The sequence below is a fragment of the Argopecten irradians genome, chromosome 7 (assembly GCF_041381155.1).
Source record: "Argopecten irradians isolate NY chromosome 7, Ai_NY, whole genome shotgun sequence".
Classification (NCBI taxonomy): domain Eukaryota; kingdom Metazoa; phylum Mollusca; class Bivalvia; order Pectinida; family Pectinidae; genus Argopecten; species Argopecten irradians.
Window position 1 is genome coordinate 32114541 of NC_091140.1, and position 11113 is coordinate 32125653.

The 11113-nt window shown below is 33.8% G+C and overlaps 1 protein-coding gene across 1 annotated transcript; it reads left to right on the forward strand.

Annotated features, from left to right (window-relative positions):
* The first annotated feature begins 7241 nt into the window (after positions 1–7241).
* LOC138328165 (cholecystokinin receptor-like) lies at positions 7242–10411 on the forward strand. Its single transcript, XM_069274831.1, has 2 exons — positions 7242–9227; positions 9312–10411. Exon 1 carries the CDS (start codon positions 7360–7362, stop codon positions 8584–8586), a length of 1227 nt encoding a protein of 408 aa, XP_069130932.1. The 5' UTR covers positions 7242–7359; the 3' UTR covers positions 8587–9227; positions 9312–10411.
* Positions 10412–11113: the final 702 nt, after the last annotated feature.

Genomic DNA, 11113 nt, shown 5'->3' on the forward strand with positions numbered 1-11113 from the left:
AAAACTTAAATAGTTCTACTTAATAAACTGTTAACAGTCCTCTATTGCGTTTGACAGTCCATAACTGATGTTCTATCTTCAAAAACTTAATAGTTCTACTTAACGTAAAGACGGTTAACAGTCCTCTATATTGCGTTTGACAGTCCATAACTGATGTTCTATCTTCAAAAACTTAAATAGTTCTACTTAACGTAAAGACTGTTAACAGTCCTCTATTGCGTTTGACAGTCCATAACTGATGTTCTATCTTCAAAAACTTAAATAGTTCTACTTAACGTAAATACGGCAAACAGTCCTCTATTGCGTTTGACAGTCCATAACTGATGTTCTATCTTCAAAAACTTAAATAGTTTTACTTAACGTAAATACGGCAAACAGTCCTCTATTGCGTTTGACAGTCCATAACTGATGTTCTATCTTCAAAAACTTAAATAGTTCTACTTAACGTTAATTCGGTTAACAGTCCTCTATTGCGTTTTGACAGTCCAAAACTGATGTTCTATCTTCAAAAACTTAAATAGTTCTACTTAACCTAAAGACTGTTAACAGTCCTCTATTGCGTTTGACAGTCCATAACTGATGTTCTATCTTCAAAACTTAAATAGTTCTTCTTAACGTAAATTCGGTTAACAGTCCTCTATTGCGTTTGACAGTCCATAATTGATGTTCTATCTTCAAAAACTTAAATAGTTCTTACTTAACGTAATCGGTTAACAGTCCTCTATTGCGTTTGACAGTCGATAACGGATGTTCTATCTTCAAAAACCTTAAATAGTTCTACATAACGTAATTCGGTAAACAGACCTCTATTGCGTTTGAAAGTCCATAATTGATGTTCTATCTTCAAAAACTTAAATAGTTCTACTTAACGTAAAGACGGTACACAGTCCTCTATTACGTTTGACAGTCCATAACTGATGTTCTATCTTCAAAAACTTAAATAGTTCTACTTAACGTAAAGACGGTACACAGTTCTCTATTGCGTTTGACAGTCCATAACTGATGTTCTATCTTCAAAAACTTAAATAGTTTCTTACTTAACGTAAAGACGGTAAACAGTCCTCTATTGCGTTTGACAGTCCATAACATAATTGATGTTCTATCTTCAAAAACTTAAATAGTTCTACTTAACGTAAAGACGGTTAACAGTCCTCTATTGCGTATGACAGTCTAAAACTGGTGTTCAATCTTCAAAAACTTAAATAGTTCTTCTTAACTTGTTAATGTGGTAAACAATCCTCTATTGCGTTTGACAGTCCATAGCTGATGTTCTATCTTCAAAAACCTAAATAGTTCTACTTATCGTAAAGACGGTTGACAGTCCTCTATTGCGTTTGACAGTCCAAAACTGATGTTCAATCTTCAAAAACTTTAATAGTTCTACTTAACGTTAATACGAGAAACAGTCCTCTATTGCGTTTGACAGTCCATAACTGATGTTCTATCTTCAAAAACTTAAATAGTTCTACTTAACGTAAAGAACGGTTAACAGTCCTCTATTGCGTTTGACAGTCCATAATTGATGTTCTATCTTCAAAAACTTTAAATAGTTCTACTGAACATAAAGACGGTTAACTGTCCCTCTATTGCGTTTTGACAGTCCAAAACTGATGTTCTATCTTGAAAAACTCCTTGAATAATTCTACTTAACGTAAATACGATTAGCAGTCCTCTATTGCGTTTGACAGTCCATAACTGATGTTCTATCTTCAAAAACTTAAATAGTTCTACTTAACGTAAAGACGGTTAACAGTCCTCTATTGCGTTTGACAGTCCCATAACTGATGTTCTATCTTCAAAAACTTAAAAAGTTCTACTTAACGTAAAGACGGTACACAGTCCTCTATTGCGTTTGACAGTCCATAATTGATGTTCTATCTTCAAAAACCTAAATAGTTATACTTAACGTAAATACGGCAAACAGTCCTCTATTGCGTTTGACAGTCCATAACTGATGTTCTATCTTCAAAAACCTAAATAGTTCTACTTAACGTAAAGACGGTACACAGTCCTCTATAGCGGTTGACAGTCCATAACTGATGTTCTATCTTCAAAAACTTTAATACTTCTACTTAACGCAAATTCGGTTAACAGTCCTCTATTGCGTTTGACAGTCCATAACTGATGTTCAGTCTTCAAAAACTTAAATAGTTCTTCTGAACGTAAAGATGGTAGACAGTTCTCTGTTGCGTTTGACAGTCCAAAACTGATGTTCTATCTTCAAAAACTTAAATAGTTCTACTTAACAAAAAGACAGTTAACAGTCCTCTATTGCGTTTGAAAGTCCAAAACTGATGTTCTATCTTAAAAACCTTGAATAGTTCTAATTAACGTAAAGACGGTTAACAGTCCTCTATTGCGTTTGACAATCCAAAACTGATGTTCAGTCTTCAAAAAATTAAATAGTTCTTCTTAACGTTAAGACGGTACACAGTCCTCTATTGCGTTTGACAATCCATAACTGATGTTCAGTCTTCAAAAACTTAAATAGTTCTTCTGAATGTTTATACGGTAAACAGACCTCTATTGCGTTTGAAAGTCCATAACTGATGTTCTATCTTAAAAAACTTAAATAGTTCTACTTAACGTAAAGATGGTACACAGTTCTCTATTGCGTTTGACAGTCCATAATTGATGTTCTATTTTCAAAAACATAAATAGTTCTACTTATAACGTAAAGATGGTTAACAGTCCTCTATTGCGATTGACAGTCCAAAACTGATGTTCTATCTTCAAAAACTTGAATAGTTCTACTTAACGTAAAGATGGTACAACAGTTCTCTTTTGCGTTTGACAGTCCATAACTGATGTTCTATCTTCAAAAACTTAAATAGTTCTACTTAACGTAAAGACGGTTAACAGTCCTCTATTGCGTTTGACAGTCCATAACTGATGTTCTATCTTCAAAAACTTAAATAGTTCTATTTAACGGAAAGACGGTGAACAGTCCTCTATTGCGTTTGAAATTCCATAGCTGATGTTCTATCTTCAAAAACCTAAATAGTTCTACTTAACGTAAAGACGGTTAACAGTCCTCTATTGCGATTGACAGTCCAAAACTGATGTTCTATCTTCAAAAACTTAAATAGTTCTACTTAACGTAAAGATGGTACACAGTTCTCTTTTGCGTTTGACAGTCCATAACTGATGTTCTATCTTCAAAACTTAAATAGTTCTCCTTAACGTAAAGACGGTTAACAGTCCTCTATTGCGTTTAACAGTCCATAGCTGATGTTCTATCTTCAAAAACTTAAATAGTTCTACTTAACGTAAATACGGCAAACAGTCCTCTATTGCGTTTGAAATTCCATAGCTGATGTTCTATCTTCAAAAACTTAAATAGTTCTATTTAACGGAAAGACGGTTAACAGTCCTCTATTGCGTTTGACAGTCCATAATTGATGTTCTATCTTCAAAAACTTAAATAGTTCTTCTTAACGTTAATTCGGTTAACAGTCCTCTATTGCGTTTGACAGTCGATAACGGATGTTCTATCTTCAAAACCTTAAATAGTTCTACTTAACGTAAATACGGCAAACAGTCCTCTATTGCGTTTGACAGTCCATAACTGATGTTCTATCTTCAAAAACCTAAATAGTTCTACTTAACATAAAGATGGTACACAGTTCTCTATTGCGTTTGACAGTCCATAACTGATGTTCTATCTTCAAAAACCTAAATAGTTCTACTTAACGTAAAGACGGTAAACAGTCCTCTATTGCGTTTGACAGTCCATAACTGATGTTCTATCTTCAAAAACTTAAATAGTTATACTTAACGTAAATACGGCAAACAGTCCTCTATTGCGTTTGACAGTCCATAACTGATGTTCTATCTTCAAAAACTTAAATAGTTCTACTTAACGTTAATACGGCAAACAGTCCTCTATTGCGTTTAACAGTCCATAACTGATGTTCTATCTTCAAAAACCTAAATAGTTATACTTAACGTAAATACGGCAAACAGTCCTCTATTGCGTTTGACAGTCCATAACTGATGTTCTATCTTCAAAAACCTAAATAGTTCTACTTAACGTAAATACGGCAAACAGTCCTCTATTGCGTTTAACAGTCCATAACTGATGTTCTATCTTCAAAAACTTAAATAGTTTTATTTAACGGAAAGACGGTGAACAGTCCTCTATTGCGTTTGACAGTCCATAATTGATGTTCTATCTTCAAAAACTTAAATAGTTCTACTTAAGGTAAATACGGTTAACAGTCCTCTATTGCGTTTGACAGTCCATAACTGATGTTCTATCTTCAAAAACCTAAATAGTTCTACTTAACGTAAATACGGCAAACAGTCCTCTATTGCGTTTGACAGTCCATAACTGATGTTCTATCTTCAAAAACTTAAATAGTTCTACTTAACGTAAATACGGCAAACAGTCCTCTATTGCGTTTGACAGTCCATAACTGATGTTCTATCTTCAAAAACTTAAATAGTTCTACTTAACATAAAGATGGTACACAGTCCTCTATTGCGTTTGACAGTCCATAATTGATGTTCTATCTTCAAAAACCTAAATAGTTCTACTTAACGTAAATACGGCAAACAGTCCTCTATTGCGTTTGACAGTCCATAACTGATGTTCTATCTTCAAAAACCTAAATAGTTCTACTTAACGTAAAGACGGCAAACAGTCCTCTATTGCGTTTGACAGTCCATAACTGATGTTCTATCTTCAAAAACTTAAATAGTTCTACTTAACGTAAATACGGCAAACAGTCCTCTATTGCGTTTGACAGTCCATAACTGATGTTCTATCTTCAAAAACCTAAATAGTTCTACTTAACATAAAGATGGTACACAGTTCTCTATTGCGTTTGACAGTCCATAACTGATGTTCTATCTTCAAAAACCTAAATAGTTCTACTTAACAAAAAGACAGTTAACAGTCCTCTATTGCGTTTGAAAGTCCAAAACTGATGTTCTATCTTAAAAACCTTGAATAGTTCTAATTAACGTAAAGACGGTTAACAGTCCTCTATTGCGTTTGACAATCCAAAACTGATGTTCAGTCTTCAAAAAATTAAATAGTTCTTCTTAACGTTAAGACGGTACACAGTCCTCTATTGCGTTTGACAATCCATAACTGATGTTCAGTCTTCAAAAACTTAAATAGTTCTACTTAAGGTAAATACGGTTAACAGTCCTCTATTGCGTTTGACAGTCCATAACTGATGTTCTATCTTCAAAAACCTAAATAGTTCTACTTAACATAAAGATGGTACACAGTTCTCTATTGCGTTTGACAGTCCATAACTGATGTTCTATCTTCAAAAACCTAAATAGTTCTACTTAAGGTAAATACGGTTAACAGTCCTCTATTGCGTTTGACAGTCCATAACTGATGTTCTATCTTCAAAAACCTAAATAGTTCTACTTAACATAAAGATGGTACACAGTTCTCTATTGCGTTTGACAGTCCATAACTGATGTTCTATCTTCAAAAACCTAAATAGTTCTACTTAACGTAAATACGGCAAACAGTCCTCTATTGCGTTTGACAGTCCATAACTGATGTTCTATCTTCAAAAACTTAAATAGTTCTATTTAACGGAAAGACGGTGAACAGTCCTCTATTGCGTTTGACAGTCCATAATTGATGTTCTATCTTCAAAAACTTAAATAGTTCTACTTAACGTAAATACGGCAAACAGTCCTCTATTGCGTTTGACAGTCCATAACTGATGTTCTATCTTCAAAAACCTAAATAGTTCTACTTAACGTAAAGATGGTACACAGTTCTCTATTGCGTTTGACAGTCCATAACTGATGTTCTATCTTCAAAAACCTAAATAGTTCTACTTAACGTAAATACGGCAAACAGTCCTCTATTGCGTTTGACAGTCCATAACTGATGTTCTATCTTCAAAAACTTAAATAGTTCTACTTAACGTAAATACGGCAAACAGTCCTCTATTGCGTTTGACAGTCCATAACTGATGTTCTATCTTCAAAAACTTAAATAGTTATACTTAACGTAAATACGGCAAACAGTCCTCTATTGCGTTTGACAGTCCATAACTGATGTTCTATCTTCAAAAACCTAAATAGTTCTTCTTAACGTAAAGACGGACTTTGATGCACTGAACCACATACTGTCATATAGCAAAAGATAATATGAACAACACGAACCACGCTTGAAAGGCTCCTTCACAATGGAAAGGATCACTTTTAGAGAACCATTTGATATCCATTTTCATTAAACACACAGTTTGCTAAGAGTAATGTTAGGTCTAACAGAAATATTTAAGGATGAACCTCTTATTTTGTTTAGTTTATGAGATGATTAACCCAATGGAGCACGAGATAAATTGCGCAAACGCGAAGCGTTTACGTACAGTTTACCGATTGCTCCATTGGGTTTATCATCTCATAAACTAAGCAAAGTAAGAGGTTAATCCTTATATTTACAATATTTTCTTTAAACAATAAAATCGACCAGAACAACTGATACAATTATTTACCATGTGTTATTCGCCGTCAAAAATTATACTGACTTCATGTTGATCCATGCACAACAGCCATTCAAAAGCGTCAAAAGCGCGCCGTTGACAGACAGCTTAATCCCGCCCTTTTTTCGATGACGTCACAAAAAAGTTATCATATTTCAGTTATTTTATTCATGTCAAATAACAATAATTCATAAAAAAAATGTGTTTTATTGTATGTCTCCGATTGCCTCTTACATGTCATATTTGTAAAGATTGGCACATGATTTTGTGGAATGTCAATGGAAGTCAGCCAATGTTTACAGGATTTTTTGCTTGCCTGTGATAGGTTCAGATTATTCCACTGAGCTGTCTTCAGTTTTACCATGAGATAGTCCAGGGGTGTAGAGATCGTAAGTGATCGGAACCCCTGGAGTATCGAGGATGACTTGGACTCTATTGTACATTTTGCAACTGTCGTCTTTGAAATTTTAAAACAATTGGCCAAGGTGTATCAAACTGTTACAAAGTATAATTTGCGTTAACTACTGATAAAATTTAATATTTGCAACACTGTAACTGAGCATTACAATAGTAGCCCAATAAAGATAGACACAGCTTTAGTTTTGTAATGAATTTTAATATGCTAATGATGTGCTTTATTTATTTTTAATTTCCATGATTATGCTAATGACCCGCCTGAATGTATGTAAATAATCATGTGTTTTGACGCCCTCCTTCATTAATCATGGATACTTATACACATTAACATGACATAGATCTGATTCCCGGACATAGGTTTCCGGTATCCGGTATTCAAGGTGGTATTTTCCTGTCCGTCGAAAATTCAACAGGATATATTGAAGATACGTGTACTAAAGATCTCACGATTTTTCCATAGTTCTTTTTTTACTTCTTAATGGAAAACAGTAATTCATTATTCACAACTGCCCAGCACATTTTTACCGAACTTTCTGGACTTCTGACCAGCCTGGCCATGACTAACATCACACTCCCATCGACCACAAAACGCCAAGGAGGACAATCGGATGGTTATACTTTATCGGAATGGAATCGGGATCTCGCCTTTTCCTTCTTAGGTCTGGATATTTTTCTAGGTTTGTACATTATCCTTGGAGTGGCTGGAAATATCCTTATTATAGTCATCTACCAATTCAAGATAAAGAAGAAGTTTGAAGATCGCTTTTTCATCATGGTATTGGCTATACTTGATATTTGTGTTTGTGTGACTGGACCGGCAACTTATCTACTGCTGAACATTTTACCGGTAATGTTTTACGACAATTGGGGATGCAAGATTGCCTGGTTCAATGGAAGGAATCTCAGCAACACTTCCGGTATGCTAATCCTAGTAATAGCTATTCAGAGATATTTAAAGGTATGTCGGCCGTTTGGATGGCAGATGACCATTAGATGGCAGAAAGCTGCCGTAGCTCTGCTTCTAATTACATCAGTACTGATTGATATACCAATATTATTTTTCTACGGAACTTCAAAAATCCAGAACGAAATATTAGGGGTCACCGGTTCAAGGTGCGGAAGAAGAACAAATGTCAGTCCAGATTTTGAGCTGGCTATTAGTATCTACTTTTACTGCATGTTTGCGACTGCGCTGTCCTTCATTTCTGGAATAGCTTTCATGTACGTGTTGATCGGTAGAAGAATCTACAATCAGATGAAGAAAAAACGCTCCATGGAGGATGGTCTAGTAACAAGAAATAATACAAAATCAGTTGCTGATATGGAATTTTCAAAACAAGAAGAGACGTCTGTTGCCGAAAGTCAAGCAACCACGTCCCAAAATGTCGGAACTTCCGGTGCGGTAAATCCGGATGGTAAAAGAAAGATAAAGAAGAAAAAAGACAAATGGGCTACTCATCGGTACTCATTAATGTTTATGACAATTTCGGCGATTTGTGGCGTGACCTATGTGCCGTCTCTGATCGTGAACATGTGTGTTAACTTGGATTCCGATGAGTTCTGGATATACTTCTCGCCCATAGAGAGACAGGTCTACCTGTTTATATTCCAGTTCTTCTTATTAAACCATGTCTCAAATCCTTTTATATATGGATTCTTTGATAGCTCCTTTAGAGCGGAAATGAAGAAAATATTCCGTCGATAACACATGGGATTAGTACATTCGACTTTAGGACAGTCATATCTACTTAACCTTCATTCGCGTGTGATCCAAGTAAATTAGCGTTAGTCTATCTCCACGAATTAACATCTTTATCAATTATACTTGTCGATTTTTAAATACGCTAATGTAAATCTTCGCGAACTTGTTTTGAAATGGAAATCGCGAAATTTAGTAGTCGTGACAGATAGTTATTTTCGCATGCATTTGGATTTCGCGTATTTCTTGGGAAATAAGAAATTACGAAAATAAATGGCAGCAAAATGTTTCAAATAAATGTAAAGTAGAACCATAGAGCTCTCTAAATCAAATCGTTGTGAAAATGTAATCATGCGTGAAAAAACGCGAAATTTAGTCACCGGGAATTTAAGTTGATTTACAATATATTGTTTCTTTGATATCCATTGAGGAAATAAATAATATTCTGTTATTGTGTTTTCGGACAGCTATTGCATACATATGGTGGATGTAAACCACAACAATTACAAACTATGTTGATATAGCGTCTTCGATATATAGAGCGAAAATTAATAGAAATTTCGTTCGATGACAATATTTCCATTATATATATATTTACATTTCATTCAGAGGAAAAGTGATGCTTTTGATGGCAACAAGGGATTCAAGTTTTGGAATGTATAATTTTGTTATACATATCTTAACATTCATCAATAGTGCATTTTATTCATAGCGGAAACATGCTTTCCTAGTTTTCCTACATTAGCAATAGATACACATGGATGTTTGTGTCGAGGAACAAAAGTACAGTATAGTTTGAAAAAGCTATAGCAATTTTTATTTAAGAAAGAACTCTAATATGTTACCATATTTATTTATATTTTGATGCTGTGTCTCTGTAACTGTAACGAAAGTCTTGTAAGTAAATCAAGATTTAGGTTATGATCAGTTAAGACATCACTGTTGTTATTTACTTTTAGTCTATTACTGTAAACCAATCCATTTTCGCAAGAAACACATTTTGCGTAATTTTGCGAAAGAGCGCAAACGTAAATTCAAATTGTGCAAAACGTAATTACAAAATATAAATACATATCAGTCATTGATCGATAATTTTGTGTTCACGAATATATTGAAATAAAACGTAGACGTGAACTATTGTATGCGAAAATAAAATGGATTTACAACACACAATTAGGACTATATATTAACACTTGTTTAATTATTAAATTATTTTGTATGAAAGCAAAACGTAATCATCAGGAAAAGATATTATCGTCTTTTAGAATGGATGTTGTTCTATTATGGTATGTAGATGCACAAAGAACCAGTATACAGTACACACATATAAAATTTGACGTATATGTATAATGAATTCCAGCAACTCAAATTATCTCTTTGTATAAAAATGATATTATTCATATTCATATCCGTGTTACTAGTATATATTTGTATGTAAAACAAACACATTATAATTATTATTGCCATGTCTGTATTGTTTAATTAAGTCCTGATGAATTTAATTTTAATTCTGGTGTGGAAAGTTTATGAGATACTTTGCATAGGTCATGGTAATATTGCGAAATACTTTTCACAGATGGGACTATAATTATACATATTTATATATTTACCCAATAAATCACTGTTTACACAAAAACATTTATTCGCGGTATTCATTGTAGCGATTGAGAAGGAGGTAGTTGGATTTTTTTTTTACATTTTCGCGATTAAATCATGAACTTCAACATAATTATGCTCAGAAATACTTCAAAATAGTTATAACATTAAGAAATAGTAAAATTGTCAGAGCAGAACTATTTAGTTTCATTTATAATTTCAGCAAAGTATACGCATTCTGATATACATTAAGTGGTATACTATGTATGGGTCATAGTTTGTTTTGACTTGTGACATAGGGCCAGTTTAAGGTGCATTATATATTTTATGTACACTGACTTACGTAGATGAGAATGTGGTAAAGCATACACCGAAGTCCTATCATAATAATCAATCTACCCAAATAAAGGGTGTACACTCAGTGGGGTTTAAAAAACCATTTAAATTTGAGCAAGATAAAGTTGGACAGTTAGTTATTCGTTATTCGTTATTCGAATAACGAATAACTGTCTAACTTTACTTCTGGCCGGGTAAAGTAAAGTTAGACAGTTATTCGTTATTCAAGTGTCACCTGTTTTGACGGATGCAGCGAAATTATATATAGTCATTTTTTTTGTTTAATTCTTTGGAATAACTGTAATCTTTCGGAGTTTTCACGTACATATCTACAGCACACATCTTTATAAGCCATCTGAGAGCTTTACTGTCGATTATTATTTATTTTACTGATACCATATCTTCAGTTGCGCTCATATTTATTTACCTTATATCTGCGATGCATCAGAGGTGAAAATTAAGAATTTAACACTTAAATAATTCATTTGAAGCATATAACTAACTCGGGGAACGAGCCCTGAGCTTCAGCTCGGAAACGGGATCTTCGGGTCAAATAACACATATTACATACATTATCAGCCGTATACGGTCCCAGGCAAGT